This window comes from Schistocerca nitens, chromosome 4, assembly GCF_023898315.1.
Source record: "Schistocerca nitens isolate TAMUIC-IGC-003100 chromosome 4, iqSchNite1.1, whole genome shotgun sequence".
NCBI lineage: Eukaryota > Metazoa > Arthropoda > Insecta > Orthoptera > Acrididae > Schistocerca > Schistocerca nitens.
In genome coordinates this window covers 136,244,081-136,266,795 of record NC_064617.1, presented here as the reverse complement: position 1 = coordinate 136,266,795, position 22,715 = coordinate 136,244,081, and the positions used below count along the sequence as shown (strand labels likewise).

The 22,715-nt window shown below is 42.1% G+C and overlaps 1 protein-coding gene across 2 annotated transcripts in view; it reads right to left on the bottom strand.

Moving 5' to 3' along the window:
• Window positions 1-22,715, bottom strand: part of LOC126251605 (ATP-dependent RNA helicase SUV3 homolog, mitochondrial) — a 79,520-nt gene that overhangs the window by 24,874 nt on the left and 31,931 nt on the right. For both annotated transcript variants that reach the window (XM_049952138.1, XM_049952139.1), the window contains exons 8-10: window positions 17,006-17,164; window positions 7,029-7,208; window positions 6,781-6,929 (exon numbers count right to left, since the gene is read on the bottom strand). In XM_049952138.1, coding sequence (XP_049808095.1) covers window positions 6,781-6,929; window positions 7,029-7,208; window positions 17,006-17,164 — 488 coding nt within the window. The remainder of the gene's footprint in view (window positions 1-6,780; window positions 6,930-7,028; window positions 7,209-17,005; window positions 17,165-22,715) is intronic.

The window sequence follows — 22,715 nt, the reverse complement described above, 5'->3', positions numbered from 1 at the left end:
TCACGCCTCAGTAGTGTGTTTACATTTTGTGGTGTGCACTGCAGCTGTAGTGGGTATAAAGCTCAGTACTGACAAACTTATTTGTGCATTGTTATACAGTTATTAAATTTAATAATTTTCAGTGGTGTTTCATGCCGTTTGTGGTGAAATAACGATTTAATGAACTTCAGGAAATGTTCGCTCCTGTGTTTTTTTAGAGTTTTCTTGTCGTTGAAGTTGTTTAGTAAATTTCGTGCTTCAGTTTTCAACTGACGTTTCTTATCTTAGAAGACAGAGAATTTCGAGACCACTGCTGTTAGTTCTATAAATGGTTCTACTGGGGTAACTGAACTTTGGTAACGTAGATGTATAGTTTTTTCAGTAACTGTAAAATTTTACTATGAGTGAGAAGTGTGGGCTCTGTTGTAGGTTTGTGAGTAGTGGGTTACGGTGTGGGATTTGTTCAAAGTATTTTCATTGGGAGGAATGCAGTGGGCAAGCCAGTGGGCATTCTAGCGAGATCCTCTCCTGGGAAAGCAGAATGTGTAGTAGAAATAAGTTCATAGAGGAGGAGGAGCGTAAGATCCGTGTTCTTCAGGTGCAGTTACAGCGTGCAAAGGAGGAACTAGATAGGTTGAGGAGGGTGGAGCGTGGTGGGGAATGGGAACTGGCAGTTGCCAAGAAGGCAGATAGGAATAGGAGGTATTCAGACAGTTATACGTTGCATATATGCAATAGACTGTCGGAGTTGAGTGGAGAGGAGCCTCGTGTAGCTGTAGATGTAGGCAAAATGCAGCAGTCCTCAGCAATTAGGAGCCCTAGGTCAGTTACAAAGTCTAACAGAAAGAAGAATGTTCTGCTGGTAGGTAGTTCTCATGGCAGAGGTGTAGGCCAGCAGTTGCAGAAATTGTTGTGGAGTGAGTACCAGGTCACCAGCATTGTGAAGCCTAGTGCAGGGTTGGCTCAAGTGACTGACAGCATAGGGAAGTTATGTAGGAATTTTACGAAGGAGGATCAGGTAATGATAGTGGGTGGAGCAGGGAACAGTCTTGATATGGACAGGGAATATGATGTAGGTGGTGACCTTGTAAAGATAGCTACTCAAACTGGTGGCACTAATGTGCATTTTGCGCAGCTGTTTCAGCGTCATGCGTCATAATCGGCCTCACCTTAATGCGGCTGTTAGGCATGTTAACATGGGGCTGGGGAGGGCACTGATGGCATAGGGCATGGGTCACATCTCAGTGGTGCCAGTTGGGTCTATCAGTAGATTGGGATTCACTAGGCATGGCCTGTACCTCAATAGGTATGGGAAGGAGAGGCTTGTAAAGCTTATAGGTGACAGTGTAGTGGGTGGTGGTGGTAGTGGGATCATACATGGAAAAATTCCATTAGTAGTTTTTTAAATTGAAGTCAGCTGCTAGGTATACCTGCTTAAAGGAAGCCCCTCTAACAAAGGGCTCACCTTCTGAGGATGTAATGTTTCCAAGTAGAGAAGGAATTAGCATATTTCATCAAAATATAAGAGGTATTAGAGATAAAGTTAGTGACCTGCTTATAGATGTTGACTCTGAAAATAATTTGACAATCCAGAGGCTTCCTTTACCAGGATACAGATTAGCTGGCTGTTTTTCAAGGAGTTCCTTGCGGAGCAGGGGGAGTGGCTATGTATGTAAAAAACAGTATTCCATTTGAGTCCATAGACGTATCATGACACTGCACTGAACAGATATCTGAATGTTGTAAAGGGGCAGTTGAATTTAGTGAAACTAAATTTCTAATTGTTGTTTATAGGTCCCCTAACTCCGACTTCAGAGCATTTCTGCTCTCTCTCTCTCTCTCTCTCTCTCTCTCTCTCTCTCTATATATATATATATATATATATATATATATATATATAAAAAACAAAGATGATGTGACTTACCAAATGAAAGTGCTGGCAGGTCGACAGACACACAAACGAACACAAACATACACACAAAATTCAAGCTTTCGCAACAAACTGTTGCCTCATCAGGAAAGAGGGAAGGAGAGGGAAAGACGAAAGGATGTGGGTTTTAAGGGAGAAGGTAAGGAGTCATTCCAATCCCGGGAGCGGAAAGACCTACCTTAGGGGGAAAAAAGGACGGGTATACACTCGCACACACACACATATCCATCCACACATATTCTGTATATGTGTAGATGGATGTGTGTGTGTGTGTGTGTGTGTGTGTGTGTGTGTGTGTGTGTGTGTGTGCGCGCGCGTGCGTGCGTGCGCGCGCGCGTGTGCCAAAAGGTGACAATAAGATCAATCTCTGTCTCTCATCACGGGAACTGACTGAGGGTATATATATATATATATATATATATATATATATATATATATATATATACCCTCAGTCAGTTTTTCTACATGTTGGACTTAGAAAAGTTGGGTTGAGATTAAGTGTCGAAAGTTAAAGTTCTTATACATTGAGTTCCCTATGGGACTTAGTTTCTGAAATTCTTGTTGTTCAATAACTTTGGTAATTCTTGGTCAATATATATAATATTTGGTAGACATGTTATTGTAGTGTATTTCAACAGATTGCCGTTGTCAGAATTTGAATTTTGCAAATTTCAATTTTTGGCGTTATCCCGGACGGGCGTACTAGTAGCACTAGGTACGCCCCGTCCGTTGTGCGTCAAGTCCAAGACCGTCGACGTTCCCGTCAAACTGTCTACAAAACTATCGAGAACATTGAAATGACAACTTCTGCTGCTGACAAGAAGAGTAACAAGTTGAAGAACATTTCTGCCAGTGAACTCGTCAAAGGACCCTGTGTGTTTCGTGGTTGCAGACTCAATTTTAGTATTGACTTGAATGATACGTTTTCACATGGCAATGGATGGCTAACAGTAGCCATCGTAAGAGGTGGATCTGGTGTTCCTGCAGTTGGTGGTCTGGAGAGTTTCGTCGATCGTGATGTCATCGCTTTCCGCACCTACCATATTGGAGAAGTGGCTAATAAAGACTTTGGAAAATCTGTATATACCTCACCTTCCTCACTATCCCTGTACACTAGAAGTAGACGTAAGGTTTCTGTTAATGAATCTGTATATATTTGGATTAAAGGTAAAGGATGTTGTGAATATATAAAGTTTGTGGGAGACTGTACTGTATATTTCCATAAATAAAGTGATTCCTAGCGTAGCCCTGTATTCTGTAGCGTACAGAAACCTTACATCTACTTCTAGTGTACAGGGATAGTGAGGAAGGTGAGGTATATACAGATTTTCCAAAGTCTTTATTAGCCACTTCTCCAATATGGTAGGTGCGGAAAGCGATGACATCACGATCGACGAAACTCTCCAGACCACCAACTGCAGGAACACCAGATCCACCTCTTACGATGGCTACTGTTAGCCATCCATTGCCATGTGAAAACGTATCATTCAAGTCAATACTAAAATTGAGTCTGCAACCACGAAACACACAGGGTCCTTCGACGAGTTCACTGGCAGAAATGTTCTTCAACTTGTTACTCTTCTTGTCAGCAGCAGAAGTTGTCATTTCAATGTTCTCGATAGTTTTGTAGGCAGTTTGACGGGAACGTCGACGGTATCTTCTGTAAGGCCTGTAGCGAACAGGCCACAGCCTGCTCATTCGCGCTGCTGCTGCTGCACAGGCAACTGCATTGAACGCTGCCACGATGCCTTACAGAAGATACCGTCGACGTTCCCGTCAAACTGTCTACAAAACTATCGAGAACATTGAAATGACAACTTCTGCTGCTGACAAGAAGAGTAACAAGTTGAAGAACATTTCTGCCAGTGAACTCGTCGAAGGACCCTGTGTGTTTCGTGGTTGCAGACTCAATTTTAGTATTGACTTGAATGATACGTTTTCACATGGCAATGGATGGCTAACAGTAGCCATCGTAAGAGGTGGATCTGGTGTTCCTGCAGTTGGTGGTCTGGAGAGTTTCGTCGATCGTGATGTCATCGCTATATATATATATATATATATATATATATATGCCCTCAGTCAGTTCCCGTGATGAGAGACAGAGATTGATCTTATTGTCACCTTTTGGCACACGCACGCACGCACGCACACGCACACGCACGCGCACGCGCACACGCACACACACACTCTCTCTCTCTCTCTCTCTCTCTCTCTCTCTCTCTCTCTCTCTCTCCTAATACATCATGTATAATGGCCTGCCTACATATATAGTTTTGATATCTTTATTCAGAACCATAGACTATTGTCCATTCTTTTTTGTTATGCTGTATGATGTGTTTTGAAAATCTTTATTCTCTTTGCACTAAAGTTTGATCTCTCTCTCTCTCTCTCTCTCTCTCTCTCTCTCTCTATATATATATATATATATATATATATACAGATTATGTGACTTACCGAACGAAAGTGCTGGCAGGTCGATAGACACACAAACATACACACGAAATTCAAGCTTTCGCAACAAACTGTTGCCTCATCAGGAAAGAGGGAAGGAGAGGGAAAGACGAAAGGATGTGGGTTTTAAGGGAGAGGGTAAGGAGTCATTCCAATCCCGGGAGCGGATAGACTTACCTTAGGGGGAAAAAAGAACGGGTATACACTCGTACACACACACATATCCATCCGCACATACACAGACACAAGCAGACATATTCAAAGACAAAGAGTTTGGGCAGAGATGTCAGTCGAGGTGGAAGTGCAGAGGCAAAGATGTTATTGAATGACAGGTGAGGTATGAGTGGCGGCAACTTGAAATTAGCGGAGATTGAGGCCTGGTGGGTAATGGGAAGAGAGGATATATTGAAGAGCAAGTTCCCATCTCCGGAGTTCGGATAGGTTGGCGTTAGTGGGAAGTATCCAGATAACCCGGACGGTGTAACACTGTGCCAAGATGTGTTGGTCGTGCACCAAGGCATGTTTAGCCACAGGGTGATCCTCATTACCAACAAACACTGTCTGCCTGTGTCCATTGATGCGAATGGACAGTTTGTTGCTGGTCATTCCCACATAGAATGCGTCACAGTGTAGGCAGGTCAGTTGGTAAATCACGTGGGTGCTTTCACACGTGGCTCTGCTTTTGATCGTGTACACCTTCCGGGTTACAGGACTGGAGTAGGTGGTGGTGGGAGGGTGCATTGGACTGGTTTTACACCGGGGGCGGTTACAAGGGTAGGAGCCAGAGGGTAGGGAAGGTGGTTTGGGGATTTCATAGGGATGAACTAACAGGTTACGAAGGTTAGGTGGATGGCGGAAAGACACTCTTGGTGGAGTGGGGAGGATTTCATGAAGGATGGATCTCATTTCAGGGCAGGATTTGAGGAAGTTGTATCCCTGCTGGAGAGCCACATTCAGAGTCTGGTCCAGTCCCGGAAAGTATCCTGTCACAAGTGGGGCACTTTTTTGGTTCTTCTGTGGGAGGTTCTGGGTTTGAGGGGATGAGGAAGTGGCTCTGGTTATTTGCTTCTGTACCAGGTCGGGAGGGTAGTTGCGGGATGTGAAAGCTGTTGTCAGGTTGTTGGTGTAATGGTTCAGAGATTCCGGACTGGAGTAGATTCGTTTGCCACAGAGACCTAGGCTGTAGGGAAGGGACCGTTTGATGTGGAATGGGTGGCAGCTGTCATAATGGAGGTACTGTTGCTTGTTGGTGGGTTTGATGTGGACGGACGTGTGAAGCTGGTCATTGGACAGATGGAGGTCAACGTCAAGGAAAGTGGCATGGGATTTAGAGTAGGACCAGGTGAATCTGATGGAACCACAGGAGTTGAGGTTGGAGAGGAAATTCTGGAGTTCTTCTTCACTGTGAGTCCAGATCATGAAGATGTCATCAATAAATCTGTACCAAACTTTGGGTTTGCAGGCCTGGGTAACCAAGAAGGCTTCCTCTAAGCGACCCATGAATAGGTTGGCATACGAGGGGGCCATCCTGGTACCCATGGCTGTTCCCTTTAATTGTTGGTATGTCTGGCCTTCAAAAGTGAAGAAGTTGTGGGTCAGGATGAAGCTGGCTAAGGTAATGAGGAAAGAGGTTTTAGGTAGGGTGGCAGGTGATCGGCGTGAAAGGAAGTGCTCCATCGCAGCGAGGCCCTGGACGTGCGGAATATTTGTGTATAAGAAAGTGGCCCCCGGAAACTAACCATTGATGCCACTTCCTTATACACAAATATTCCGCAAAGGCCGTTTACAAATGTCTGCTTGTGTCTTTAACAGACACTGTGAACTATGAAGCCTATCTAACAGAAGCACGCAGTCCCTCAGCCAATCCTCCTTCACTCCTTCAGTCATGTCCCCCAAATTAGCGGAAGGGTAAGGGAAAAACAAAAACAACATGGCTCCCATATTGCAGTGTAACTTGTAATTGGTTTAGCATACATGAAGGAACTGAGACTCTAGAGGAATTTGGGCAGGTGAGACCATTTCAGAAATGGTGTTCTCCCCATGGAGAACAACATTGCCTCACAGATGCTCCTGTATGGCAGGGTGCATTGTCATGCTTATACAAACAGTCATAAAGTACGAACTGTTCCTCTACTGTATGCAGTACACAATGCAGTAAGACGTATCCATATCCTTCTACGTTTAGCATTTTCTTAAGTGCCGTAAGGAAACCCCACCCTAACTATGAAAAACACCCCCATACCATAACACAACCTTCTCTGTACTTAACTTAACTTAAAGTACAACGTGACTGGTTACATCCGCAAACTGATTGAAACCCGTTTTTCATTTCGAAAATTATCATAAAATACTGATTGTGATTTTCTCGGACTCATCTGATAACAAAGCACATATATGACTGCAGTTATTGTTTTACTTACCTAAGCCACAAATAAAGATCTAAGACATCAAATACTGCTTCCAAGTGAACCAAATCTATAATAGTCTTTGGTTTCATAACTGGCCATCCAATATTTCGACACAGCCAGTCAAATGTTAGAGGTTCATTTCTGCTATACTGCCTTGCAAACTGAAAAAATGCATTTATTTCATATATAATTGAACTCTCTCTTAAAAACACATCTTCACAAAGAAAATTACAAGAAATAGAAAGTTATGTTTGGTGTACCTTGAGGAACATTGTACACACAAAAGGCATCTTCTTGTTTATTGGAGCACAGCAAAAAACATACCGTGCACGGAGTGGAAGAGGAACATGCTGTATCATGTCTGCCAGGAACTTGAAATCTTCCACATTGCACATGAAGTACAAAGAATCATCCACAGTTGACAGTGTTACAAATATATCCTGGTGAGACAATAAAGGAAACTTAGTAGTTCATGGGTTCACTCTCCACACACTGAACCTCAAATCTAACACATTTTCGTTTCATTATACATAATGTCCACGAAATATTAATTTACTGAATTATTTATAACAAATGAAGTGACAGCATATTTTATAAATCTTCTGCACTGTAGGATCTTTATCCTGCTTCTGAACTCTAAAAATCTCAAAGAATATTACAGAAAAAATACACCATATTGACACTAATACAAGCTGCACCCTGAAATTCGATGAGGAAAAAAAGAGAGAAATTAAATGGAGAAATATTTATATCACATTAGCCATTACAAAAGCTGTTCAAAATATGGTCACTCTTAACCAGATTTTTTAATGCTGTAATGTAAATTACACACAGAAATATAATCCTTCTAGTTCCAGTCTTCACTGTTAACTTCGCTGCTGGTACTTGTTTCATCATTGTCAGTATTTTTGTCACTCTCCTCCCAAAGAGTGTTGTTCTTGCTACCATCCAGTCCACAAGACATGGAGCACTTCTTGAATGCTCTATTTACAGAATATTGTGATATTGTGGGCCATAAAGAGAGAATCCACTCACATGTAAGACTAACTCACAGAATTTTAATCTTGCCAGCTGAAGTCAGTGCATGATCTGCTTCTAAAAAACAATTGGAAAAGTGTATTTAGCAGATTGTCATCAAATTATTTGTTTACACTAATATCAAGCACCTGTAGTTTTGGAGCCACACTTCTAAATATAATGAATAAGTCTATCTTAAATAAAGTGACTATGTTCTTTACCTCGGGTGTGAGGTAACCTTTAAAGTTATCCAAACGCATAATTTTCTTACACACCAGCGTACCAGGTTTGCGATTCCAAGCAGTAGCTAGTGCACACGTAAATAATTCTGTTGTCATCCAGCCTTTTTCTTGGCAAAGAATCACAAACGCCTTAGGAAAATTTTTACTGGCCAAATTATAAGCTCCAGAGTAAAGTCTGTGTGTGTGTGTGTGTGTGTGTGTGTGTGTGTGTGTGTGTGTGTGTGTATGTGTGTAAAGGTGTGTGGGGGGGGGGGGGGGGGCGGGTGCCAGAAGGGGTGGAGCACGTTTTTTTCTCCTGCAACAGCTGCTAGCATAATAGTAATTCTTTGTTTTTGTTTTTAGTGGTTCATAATGATATACATATTTTCTGTTTATAGTTCACTGTAACATTCCAGAATGAAATTTTCAATCTGCAGTGGACTGTGTGCAGTTATGAAACTACCTGGGAGATTAAAACTGTGTGCCAGACCGAGACTCGGACTCGGGACCTTTGCCTTTCATGGGCAAGTGCTCTACTTACTGAGCTACCTAACCACAACTCACGACCCATCCTCACAGCTTTACTTCTGCTTAAGTTTCATATTAACGCACACTCTGCTGCAGAGTGAAAATTTCATTCTGGATACATCCCCCAGGCTGTGGCTAAGCCATGTCTCCCCAACAGCCTTTCTTCCAGGAGCGCTAGTTCCGCAAGGTTCACAGGAGAGCTTCTGTGAAGTCTGGAAGGTAGAAGACAAGGTACTGGTGCAAGTAAAGCTGTGAGGACGGGGCATGAGTCATGCTTGGGTAGTTCAGATGGTAGAGCACTTGCCCGTGAACAGCAAAGGTCCCAATTTCGAGTCTCGGTCCGGCAAGCAGTTTTTCGGCACACAGTTTTACTCTGCCAGGAAGTTTCATATCAGCGCACACTCTGCAGCAGGGTGAAAATTTTCATTCTGGAAACATTTCCCAGGCTAAGACTAAGCCATGTGCCCCAATATCCTTTCTTCCAGAACAGCTAGTCCTGCAAGTTTCACAGGAGAACTTCTGTGGAGTTTGGAAGGTAGGAGACGAGGTACTGGCAGAAGTAAAGTTGTGAGGACACGTTGTGGGTTGTGCTTGCAGGGATGCCACAAGTTTCCCCAAGCAGGATTCCCTGATTTCCAGACAAGTTTTAGCATTTTCCCCTAACAAATTTTGAAATCTCAAGAATGGATAAAGATATAAGTTGACAAAAAAAAGTAAGGACTTCCATATTTCTCCTGCGTTTTGTTTTGTTTTGTTTTAGGGTGCAAAAACAACTACTGTGAAACACAAAAACAAAGAGAGGAGTTAAAAACAACTACATGTCAATCCCCAATGATGGAAGAGAAGGCAGGTAATAACGAGGATGTGGAGAAAGGTCTATAAAATATGCAACAGAGAAATGGAGGTCTAGAACTAATAATTAAATGGCCTTTGCCATATTGCTACTATGCCACTGGGAGAGGCTTAATAATCTGGAGCTTATTCTATGAAGGGAGGACCAGTGGCAATATTAAAGTGACACCACCGCCTAACAGGTGGCAACACAGAGATCATCAGAGGGAATGTAAGAACTAGTGGGCTGAGGTATGAGGACTGCAGCCTTTGCAGCGGCATCAGCAGCCTAGTTTCCTATCAGACCAACATGACCAGGGACCCACATAAACACCACAGTGCTTTGTCAAGAGTGAGCAATTGAAAGCTTTCTCGGACCCAATGCACTAAGGGATGGACGGTGTACAGTGCACAGAGACTTTGAAGGGTGCTGAGAGAGTCTGAGCAGATGACACAATTGAAAACACTGTTGCCGGATGTACACTGTGGCCTGATACAGAGCGAAGAGCTCTGCTGTAAATACTGAGCAGTGTGCCGGAAGCCGATACCAAAAAATGTCGGCGCAAATGACAAAGGCACACCTGACACCATTGTCAGTCCAAGAGCCATCAGTGTACACAAAGGTACTATCGCAAAACTCCATGAGAAGGTCATGAAACTGGAGGCGATAGAGCAAGCCTTGTGTAGTGTCCTTAGGAAGCAAATAAAAGCCAAGGTGAACATGGGCCACACACAAAGCCAAGGTGGTGAAGGGTTCACACCCACCGGGAAAGTTGCAGGGACTGTGAAGGTAATCTGCCAGAACAAGAGCCGAATGTGGATTCCATGAGGTAACAGAGAAGAGGGACGTGCCCCATAATGGTGATCAAAGGAATCATTGAAGAAGGAGGTATAGGATGGGTGGTCACGCGTGGCAGACAAATGGCATACATATCTGCTGAGGAGAAAGTCACAGCAGTAGGACAGCAGTAGTTTGGCAGCTTCTGCATACAGACTCTCAACCAGGTTAGTGTACACGGTGCCAGTGGTCAAACGGATGCCACAATGGTGGATAGTATTGAGACAGCATAAGAGGGACGAATATGCAGTTACATAAACAAAGCATCCATAGTCTGGTTTTGAGTGGACATGGGATCGGAACAAATGAAGGAGAGTGGTTCAATCTGCACCCCAGAAAGTACAATTGAGGACACATAGGACATTGAGGGACCACGTACAGTAGCAGGCTCCCAGGACAGACATGTGGGAGTAATAAGAGTTTCCTATCGAGTAAGAGCCCCAGGAATTTTGTAGTTTCAATGAACAGAAGAGAAACAGGCCCAAGATGTAAAGATGGTGGGAGAAACCAATTGCGGCACCAGAAATTTATACAAACGATTTTGTCAGAGGAAAAACGAAAGCCAGTGTCGATACTCCACTAGTAAAGATGATTGAGAGGTCGCTGAAGATGCTACTCAATGAGACACGTCCGTGAAGAACTGCAATAGATGGCAAAATCGTCAACAAAAAGGTGCCTGGTGGGAGACAGGCTATTACAGGGTTAATAGCAATAGCAAAGAGGACGACACTCAGGACGGAACCCTGAGGCACACTGTTTTCCTGGGTAAAGGTGTCCGACAAGGCAGAACCCACACATACCTTGAAAACTCAATCTTTTAAAAATTCCTCAAGGAAATGGGGCAGGTGGCCACAGAAGCCCTACGTGTAGAGAGTACGGAGGATACCAGTCCTCCAGCAGGTGTCGTAGGCTTTCTCTAAATTGAAAAACGAGGCTATGGTCTGGGATTTCCACAGGAAACCATTCAAGATATGGGTCAACAAAGTAGCGAGATGGTCAACAGCAGAACGGCATACTTGAAATACACACAGTGCAGGATAGCTTGTGAGAGAGGTGGGGTGGTAACTAGAAGGAAGATGTTTGTCCTTACCGGGCTTAGGTGTGGGTACGACAGTGGCTTCACGCCAGCATCTGGGAAACGTGCCCTCTGCTCAGATGTGGTTGAACGTATGAAGAAGAAACTGCTTGCCCACAAGAGAATGGCACTGCAACATCTGAATGTTAACAGTGTCTGGCCTCGGGGCAGAGGATAGGGATGAAGTGAGAACATTAGCTAGCTACCTCATAATAAAGGTGGCACTGTATCAAACACAATTCTGAGAAGGGAAGGGTATCGCTTACGCCTCCTCTGCTCTTTTCCTGTGGAGGAAGGCAGGGAGATATTGGGAGGAGCTCAAAATTTTCACAAATTGGTGGCCTAGGGTGTTGAAGATAGCAATAGGGTCTACGATAAAATCGTCTGCTACTGTCAGGCCGGAAACAGGGGAATGGATATTGGTCCCAGAGAGCCGACTGATGTTGGCCCACATGACGGAAGAAGGAGTGGAACTGTGAAAAGAACTAGTGAATGAAATCCAGCTAGATTTCTTGCTATCCCAAAGACTGCAACGATACCGTGTATGCACCTGTTTATAATGAATGCCACCATAGGATGATGGTTAAAAACAGAGAGAGCACGTCTCCGAGTGCAAATTGTGTCGCAGCACGCCTCAGTCCACCAAGGGACCGAGACACGGTGAGGTAAAGAGGAAGTGTGAGGAATGGAATGTTCTGCAGTGGTAAGGATAACGTATGTAAGATATTCCACCTTGTCATTACAACTGGGGAAATCATTTTCATTGTAGGTCATGAAGGAGGAGTAAAGCCACCAGTTGGCCCTAGTAAGCTGCCATTTGGGTGTGCAAGGAGGTGGGATAGGAGTCAGCAAACAGATAGCACATGGGAAATGGTCAGTCAAGCAGGTGTTTGAAAGAACGGACCACTCAAGGCGATGGGCAAGATGGGCAGTGCAGAATGATAGGTCCAAATGGGATAGGTGTGTGAGGGGTCTGAATGGAACGTTGGTGCTCCTGTGTTAAGGCAGAAAAAGTTAATTTGATTAAGGTCAGCCAAGACTGCACCTCTCAGACAGGTTCTGGGAGAACCCCAAATGGGATGGTGCTTATTAAAGCCACCGAGCAGTAGAAATGGGTGAGGCATCTGCCCAATAAGCTGGTGACAACGAATGACGGAGGGAAGTAAATGGTACACAGGGAAAAGATTAAGTGAGGAAGGAAAAGGCAAACTGCAAAGCTTGAAAACAGGTAGTCAGGGAGATGGGTTGACTATGAACATCATCCTGTATGAGCAGCATGACACCCCAATGAGATGAAATGCCAACCTCGAGCGGAACGTCAAAACAGATTGGGAAGAAATGCGAAAGCTCAAAGCAGTCGTGAGGATGCAATTTTGTTTCCTGAAGGCAGAGTACAAGTGGACGCTGCGATTCCAAAAGCAACCATAAATCCTCTTTGCTTGATCATAGGCTGCAAATCTTCCATTGGAGGAGAGTCATTATGAGGAACAAAATGGAGGGGTGTCACCTCGGCAGCTGCCGAGTGCCAGCCTCCGAAGACTCGCTGCTACAGGAAACAGAGGCAGGAGGATCCCGCTCCATGAGGTCCACAGAAGTGTCGGCCTGTGGAGTCCAATGCAGACAAACGGTTGGTGGTGCACAATGGCAACACAGAGGCCATCCGGGTGAAGGTATTACAAAGCAACTTCGAGCCGGCAAAGTAGAAGACCATTTTCCCTTTTCCTATGTTGGACTTCTTTGAGCCTTTCCGGTTGTCAGAGGAAGATTCAAGTGTTGGTGATTGGAAGGATATAGGAAATCTTCAAGGGAGTATTCCTTCTGTCCTTTCCAGCCTGCTGGTTGTGTAGCAGGTGACTTCACTCCACGAGGCAAGAGTTTGACGGCTTGCTGCACAGCTGGATGAGAGGACTATAATGCTACCATGACACTGGGCGATTTCACAATCTCAGAGATGAATTTGGGGTTGCATGTCTGCATTGCCATGTCCTTCATGGAGCGAGATATAGCAAGTAAAGTCCTGTAAGTGCCAGATGGAAGAACACAGGGTTTGCAACTAGCCAATAACTTGCAAGTGACCAGGTAAGGAACTTTTTCCTTTACCCAGATCTACTGGACAGCCAGCTCATCGAGATACACGGGACAATTTCGAGACGAGGCGGCATGTCACCATTGCAGTTGATACAGCACGAAAAAGGAGGTGGACAATTGCCCTCATGCAACGATGACACTGGTAACAGTGAATTGGGTTCGGAATGTATGGTCAGGCTGTAAGAACCTCATAGTCTGCTTTGATTTTGGACAAAAGCACCACTCTATCAAAGGTGAGAAAAAGAGAGGATGTGGGCACTAAGGAGCCATCTAACTTTTTCGTCACCCAATGGACAGCAATGTCACCCTGATCAGAGAGGTATGTTTGGATTTCGGCCTCGGTCAAACTGCAGAGCAGCCTTGTGTAAATAACAGCATGGGAAGAATTCAGTGTTCTATGGGCCTCAACAAGAACAAGATAGCTGTGGAGAAGTGAAGTGGCAGGCAGTTGTTGAGCTTGAGAATCAGAAGTAGTCTCTAAAAGCAAAGTGCTATTCTGTACATGAGAGCAGGATTTCACAGGGCTGGCAATTGCATCAATACCATTATGAATAATAAATGGATTTACCTTTGCAAAAGACTGACTGCCTTCAGTACGTGAAACCCCATGATGAACCATGGTGCAGCTGGGATGGTCTTTGAATTGTTGGCCTCATTCCACTTACGTTTTGTAGACGTTGATTGTGAAGATGATTGACTCATTGTGAGAAAATCCCCCCCACAACTGTCAGCATCTCCGACAGCCTGCTCCTTACAACTGGGGGACCCCTTCACAAGAGGGCACACCTACCTTAGCTGATTGTTCACACCTCAGGTCACACCTCCCAAACACTTGACAGAGGGACCAATTGGCAATTTGGGGAGGTAGCAGCTCAGGCAATCGCCCCTCCCTGGGCCTGGCCTGTGTCAGGGGGTAAGTGCGAACCCCACCTACAGACCCGGGATTGGGAATTACGCATTACCCAGTCACGTGTTACGCATCAGGAGCGCATAGGGGGTAAGAAGAAAAAAGAGGAGCCTCAAACACCAATGCAAAGGTAGGATAGGAGAAGGTGAACTAAGAAAGGAAAAAGGAACAAAAAACAGTGGTGAGTCTGTTCTTATGTCAGCTACGGACAGTGCAGAACATTCCCAAAACCACCTCAGACATGTTTCCCAAGGGAGGGCAAAAAGAATAGCAAGAGTATAGACATGCTGCACAGAAGGGAGAAGATGCTGCAAAGGCTAGGGTCCATGGAAGATTTCTCCCCCGTGTGAGCAAAAATCATAAGTACTAACATCAACATCTTTTGTAAAGAAGTGTTTTTAGACGGAGAAAGCATGGCAAATAGTAATGTGTTTCATTAGGACCACTGTTGTTATTTTATTTCAATAAAGTAAAACACATTTGTTACAAAAATATGCATCTCCATTGAGTCGCAAGACAAATTTAAAATACCTTCACTGATTTTAGAAATAGCCTCAAAAAAAGTAGACCTCTTGAAAGAAGTGTGTAAAGCAGGGAACAGTTGTGTAACCCAACACTATAGGTGAGCAACAATAAAATGTTGGTTTTACTATGTTCTTATTGTCAGTTATTAATCACCATGTTATGTCTACAGGTACTGTGTGATTCTTCTTTTGAGAAACATATTAGAACATAGTGTACAAACCATCAATGACAGTTTTTAATATACAAGTTATTTTCAAAGTGTCAAAATGCAGTAGAATAAATAAAATGTCTATAAAATGCTGCACTGTACAATGTACTGCCAGTGGCCTCTGGGCTGCTGAGGAGCACTGCAGTCCTGGGTCCTTGGATAAACCATGAAAATCCGCCACATTATGCCATGCACACACAGACCCAGACTGCAGGCAGATTGTTGAGACTAGATCCAATGGAAAGGGCTTGCACATTAGTGGGAAATAATGGGCTTCAGATCGGCAGGCCCGATCCGTTAGATACACCCACAGAAATGGCTTACGGTTTTAGCCTGTCGTGGAAGTCCACTCGTGTGGTCAGCTATTTACATGTCAGAGACACTATGTTGACGAAATTAGATCACGTTGATCAGTCCATGCAACAGATAACTTGTGCAAATACTCTTAGAATCAATACTAATGAGGATAGGCAGCAACTCATCGTAAAGATGATCACCGAGTCGCAGACAGGTATGTAGAAAAGACAATCACACTCGCACAACTAAATTTTCAGCCATAGCCTTTGTCAGGAAACAAGAACATACAGACATTCACACAGTCCCTCAGACACAACTCATGCATGCATGAATGCTATCTCTGACCACTGTGCCAACAATCTCTGAGAATCAGATTCAAACAAACCACTCTTCCCGCCTCTTGCTTCTCATCGGCAGTTGCTAGGTTAGTGGCAGGAAGTGGTGGCATCACTGACTGCAAGCTGAGGAGAGTGATAGGAAGGGGAGAAGCAGTAAGAATGAGGGAGTAGAAAAAAGGCACACATACTCAGCTGTGCCCAGCCAGTGACAACGCACGACATCTCAGTAAACACACCATTTCATCTGCTGAGACAAAAACAAGATTTTTCCAGTGTTTCTTTTTTTCAAATTTCCCTGATATTTCCCTGATTTCCCTGACATGTTTGAAATTTCCTGATATTCCCTGATTTCCAGAACTTGGGGCAGCCCTGGCTTGGGTAGTTCAGTTGGTAGAGCACTTGTCTGTGGAAGGAAAAGGTCCTGAGTTTGAGTCTCAGTCCGGCTCACAGTTTTAATCTTCCAGGAAGTTTCACTGTTACATTAATTAACATGTCCCTACAGATGGACATCTCGCCACCATTGCTGTTGAAGAGAATAAAAGTGCCACTGTTGCTTTTGGATTATGTGTCTCTGGAAGGTGACATGTATATCAGTAAAATTGTCTCTGTGCTACTGAAGTACTACATCAGATAGAGAAACCACTTCTACGTATAAACCCGTGGCACTGACAGATATTCCTACATACTCCTGTTTTCATAATTTCCAAGGCCTTTAACTGGATTCCTTGTCAAGAGAGCTTTCCTTTTATCTTGCACAAAGGAAAGAACCTCAGCTTCAACTTCAGGATGTTTCCTGGCTTTTGGCCATCTGTACAATCTCCTTCATGAAATGGCAACTTGCTGCATATTCTCCAATGCCGCACATTACATTCATCCAAACCATACATTGGTCAGCTTCTTTATTAGAAGTATGTGTTGCATAACTGACAACTGCAAGTTTGAAACTGGTGCCAAAAAACTCCACCGAATTCTGAAGTTTGCTGACTATTTTCTTTTGACATTAACAAGTTAAGACTAAAATTTTCTCTTTAGCCTGCCCCGTTAACATGATAATAAGTCACTACCTAAATAAAATATCAACGACCAACAGCAAGTTACACTGTTCCCTCACATACAGCAATAAATTTTCACACAATAGCAATATTGCTGCTCCATTTCAAACTAAGTAATGAGCACTATACTTGAAGTTTTCTTGATGCAAAAAAATACCAGTATTTGTAGGGTTGTGCAGAAAGTCAAACTCAGATTTCCCATCATTGAATTTTAGGGAAAAAGTGCAGCTTATATTTGGGCCAATACATTAAATTGTTACAACATCATGCAACAATAGGAATACAAAATTTTATGCAAAGAAAGCTACTCACCATTAGATTAGATAATGTAGAATTTGGTAGATGATAAGCATACAGCTCTATCTGCTCAGCAGTGGGGTGTAAACCAGCTTGTGTTATCGTTTCTGGCTTCTGAGCTAAGAGGGATTTCAGTGTGATCAAATCTTCAGGTTTGAATGTTGTAACATATCCCTGGGAAAAATTTAAATAAATACTGAATTAGTCACAACATGGAATATAAAGAAAAATATTTGCACACAGAAATAGTAGAATTTACTTGCTTTTTTTTTTTTTTAATAGCTTCACATAGACATTCAGATAACAATTATTTGACTCACAGTAAATAATTAAACCAAAATTATTAAAATTTTTCAAAGAAACAGCAATTTACCACAGCTGAATTGTGTGTATATAAAGACGAGGATGGCTGAGACATGTGCAGTAGAAAGAGGAAAAATACCACAGCCACGACTGACATTCTGCTGATTCTGTGTACACTTCAGGATCCCTGGTGAACATTTAGCATTGATTTTTGTGGTGGTGCTTATATTGTGATGGCTACTGCAGTGGTCATAATGAGCAGCAATAAAGAACTGTTTATTACAGAAATAAGCAAGTATGATAGTGTTCTCTGTATATCAATATTGTAAAAAACAGTGAGAAGCAGAAACTCAAAGGTCTGTAGTGCGAGAACAGGCAACAAACAGGCAACGTTTGCTCTCTCTCTCTCTCTCTCTCTCTCTCTCTCTCTCTCTCACTCACTCATGTTAGTTTCCAACATTACCGTTTTTCATGAGTATGAGTAAGATGATCAATATGATGAATGTATATCACCTATATTAGTTATTAAGTTTTAGTGGTGGGATGGACAAAAGGTAGCAAAAATACTGTAGTGGAAATCAGTTCACATTTGCCGCAAAGTCTGTGGGACATGACACACTTAACAGCAATCTGGTAATTAAAATCACCAGTCATCATCTCCCCCATACAAACAACCAAAAATCAATAATTAAATATCATTTAAGGCAGTACTTATGGACTGGTTTATCACAATTCAGTAACAAAATCAGTTATTTCAAATACCAACAATCAGCATAATTATATTAAAATCTTAAACTTCATTCAGAAGAAAATCAAATAGTAGTAGTTACAATCTCACTCAATAGATAACTACAGTCTTAACAGAACAAAAGTAAATACACATATAACAGGTTGTAATGGGACACCCTCCTCTAACATTACCCCTTTTATATATATCGATAGTACTAACGGTTAAAATTATTCTTGTCTTAGAAATATTTGAAATTAGAAATTCTGGCATACTTAAAATTCATATTATTAATTGCACAATCTAATGCTAATTATTAAATTTATTTCTGGATTCATTCATAAAATAATGATGTGGCTTAGTAAAGATTCTTCTTTTGTCAAGAAAGTTCGTAAACACTGTTGCTTTTTACACTCTTTGGAATATTGTGAGTACCACAGAATGTGGTAGTAGTGGGCATGCCTCTGATGTAATCAGACTTGTTTTTGATTGTGGCACTAATAATGTAATTTGTGGTGGATAGAAGTGGAAATTGTAAGGACGGTGTGATATTGGTAAATGTGACAAAGAATAAAATTCAAGAATAATATAGGCAAATCTTCATCGGTTATTTAGTCATCAGGAACCCAAAACATTATAAACCAAAATTTCAACCACAAGAATGTACCTCTAGATGCAAAAACTGGAGCCAACAACAAGAGAAAATGAAGATAGGTAAAAAGTTTTTCTTTTGTATATCTTACACCTCTTGAAGCTTTTGAAACTAATGAAGACACTAAGAAACATTTAATAGCGATGTGTGGGAAGGTTAGATTACAAGGTCAAGAGCTAAGTATTCAAATTTACTTGTTCTATTTCAATTCTGAAAGACTGACATAGCAGGTATATATGTCATGTCTTTTTTTTCTTATTTAATTTATTTTATTTCTTTATTTATTTGGTTCTACACGACAGAAAAAGTGCATGTTTCTATTATCATCTTTAAAATGAGGAGAAAATATGAATATATAAATAAATTTATCCACTCTGTATCAGCAATCTCTTGCCCTCTTAACAAACTATGTACACAGGAACAGAATTGTTCATTTCACACATAAGTAAGATTAATGAAGTGGTAAGTACAATAACTTCACAAAGTACTACAGAGAACAAAATACTGTGATCCAAAGACAGAGCTGCAGTAAAATGAAATACAATGGTAGCCCCTAAACCATAGGATACTTTGAAAACCAGATGATTTTGCTGTTGTTGTTGTTGTTGTTGTTGTTGTTGTTGTAGTCTTCAGTCCTGAGACTGGTTTGATGCAGCTCTCCATGCTACTCTATCCTGTGCAAGCTTCTTCATCTCCCAGTACCTACTGCAACCTACATCCTTCTGAATCTGCTTAGTGTATTCATCTCTTGGTCTCCCTCTACGATTTTTACCCTCCACGCTGCCCTCCAATACTAAATTGGTGATCCCTTGATGCCTCAGAACATGTCCTACCAACCGATCCCTTCTTCTGGTCAAGTTGTGCCACAAACTTCTCTTCTCCCCAATCCTATTCAATACTTCCTCATTAGTTACGTGATCTACCCATCTAATCTTCAGCATTCTTCTGTAGCACCACATTTCGAAAGCTTCTATTCTCTTCTTGTCCAAACTATTTATCGTCCATGTTTCACTTCCATACATGGCTACACTCCATACAAATACTTTCAGAAATGACTTCCTGACACTGAAATCTATACTCGATGTTAACAAATTTCTCTTCTTCAGAAACGCTTTCCTTGCCATTGCCAGTCTACATTTTATATCCTCTGTACTTCGACCATCATCAGTTATTTTGCTCCCCAGATAGCAAAACTCCTTTCCTACTTTAAGTGTCTCATTTCCTAATCTAATTCCCTCAGCATCACTCAACTTAATTCGACTACATTCCATTATCCTCGTTTTGCTTTTGTTGATGTTCATCTTATATCCTCCTTTCAAGACACTATCCATTCCATTCAACTGCTCTTCCAAGTCCTTTGCTGTCTCCGACAGAATTACAATGTCATCGGCGATCCTCAAAGTTTTTATTTCTTCTCCATGGATTTTAATACCTACTCCGAATTTTTCTTTTGTTTCCTTCACTGCTTGCTCAATATCATCGGGGAGAGACTACAAACCTCTCTCACTCCCTTCCCAACCACTGCTTCCCTTTCATGCCCCTCGACTCTTATAACTGCCATCTGGTTTCTGTACAAATTGTAAATAGCCCTTTGCTCCCTGTATTTTACCCCTGCCACCTTCAGAATTTGAAAGAGAATATTCCAGTCAACATTGTCAAAAGCTTTCTCTAAGTCTACAAATGCTAAAAATGTAGGTTTGCCCTTCCTTAATCTAGCTTCTAAGATAAGTCGTAGGGTCAGTATTGCCTCACGTGTTCCAACATTCCTATGGAAACCAAACTGATCTTCCCCGAGGTCGGCTTCTACTAGTTTTTCGATTCGTCTGTAAAGAATTCGCGTTAGTATTTTGCAGCTGTGACTTATTAAACTGATAGTTCGGTAATTTTCACATCTGTCAACACCTGCTTTCTTTGGGATTGGAACTATTATATTCTTCTTGAAGTCTGATGGTATTTCGCCTGTTTCATACATCTTGCTCACCAGATGGTAGAGTTTTGTCAGGACTGGCTCTCCCAAGGCCATCAGTAGTTCTAATGGAATGTTGTCTACTCCGGGGGCCTTGTTTCGACTCAGGTCTTTCAGTGCTCTGTCAAACTCTTCACGCAGTATCGTATCTCCCATTTCATCTTCATCTACATCCTCTTCCATTTCCATAATATTGTCCTCAAGTACATCTTCCTTGTACAGACCCTCTATATACTCCTTCCACCTTTCTGCTTTCCCTTCTTTACTTAGAACTGAGTTTCCATCTGAGTTCTTGATGTTCATACAAGTGGTCCTCTTATCTGCAAAGGTCTCTTTAATTTTCCTGTAGGCAGTATCTATCTTACCCCTAGAGAGATAAGCCTCTACATCCTTACATTTGACCTCTAGCCATCCCTGCTTAACCATTTTGCACTTCCTGTCGATCTCATTTTTGAGACGTTTGTATTCCTTTTTGCCTGCTTCATTTACTGCATTTTTATATTTTCTCCTTTCATCAATTGAATTCAGTATTTCATCTGTTACCCAAGGATTTCTACTAGCCCTCATCTTTTTACCAACTTGATCCTCTGCTGCCTTCACTACTTCATCCCTCAAAGCTACCCATTCTTCTTCTACTGTATTTCTTTCCCCAATTCCTGTCAATTGTTCCCTTATGCTCTCCCTGAAACTCTGTACAACCTCTGGTTTAGTCAGTTTATCCAGGTCCCATCTCCTTAGATTCCCACCTTTTTGCAGTTTCTTCAGTTTTAATCTACAGGTCATAACCAATAGATTGTGGTCAGAGTCCACATCTGCCCCTGGAAATGTCTTACAATTTAAAACCTGGTTCCTAAATCTCTGTCTTACCATTATATAATCTATCTGATATGTTCTAGTATCTCCAGGCTTCTTCCATGTATACAGCCTTCTTTTATGATTCTTGAACCAAGTGTTAGCTATGATTAAGTTGTGCTCTGTGCAAAATTCTACCAGACGGCTTCCTCTTTCATCTCTTAGCCCCAATCCATATTCACCTATTACGTTTCCTTCTCTCCCTTTTCCTACTACCGAATTCCAGTCACCCATGACTATTAAATTTTCGTCACCCTTCACTATCTGAATAATTTCTTTTATTTCATCATACATTTCTTCAATTTCTTCGTCATCTGCAGAGCTAGTTGGCATATAAACTTGTACTACTGTAGTAGGTGTGGGCTTCGTATCTATTTTGCTAGGGATGAATAAATGAATTCAACCAACCAATTATCGGAGTAACTTGATGTTTGATGTAAAATCATAATCATTATACAATTTGGCATTGTCCACATACATCACTGCCACAAATGGAAATCCTGTTACCACCTGTTAAGTACTATAAAGAAACTGAAGGACTACAAGGATTTGCAGCCTATTACACACTGAACCATCAAGACATGCACAACTGATCTGTAAAGTACAATAATTCACTCCAAGCAGATGAAAATCACACATAATACAGGGTGTCCCAAAAAGAATAACCCGATTTTAAATAAAATTATTTATTAGGAAGAAAGTCTTAACACCAATAAATTGCATACTAAATTACTCAGAAAAGACAGAAGTTTATAAAAATCCATCATAAATGTTCAATATGTCCTCCACTGGCTGCACGAACGACATCTAGCTGATAACCGAATTCATCCCAAACTGAGCGTAGGGTGTCTTCTGTCACTGAAGCTATAGCAGCTGATATCACAAGGTAAGGGAGGAACATAAACACATTGCTTAACATATCCCCACATTGTGTTAAGTCAGGGGGCCTAGGACACCAAGAGTGGAAAGCCTGGTCTCGCGGTCCTGTATGCCCTATCCAACGTTGAGGCACATTGGTTTTGAGGAAACTGTGCACGTTGTTGTGCCAGTGCGGTGGTGCTCCATCTTGCTGATAGATGAAACTGTCAGAGTCAAGTTGTGAGAATAACCAGTTACATAGCATTGCAAGATATGATTGTCCTGTTACGGTTTCTTCCTCAAAAAAAGTAATGTCCATAAACCTTGCTTTGCGAAACAGCACAAAAAAATTCACTTTTGGTGAATC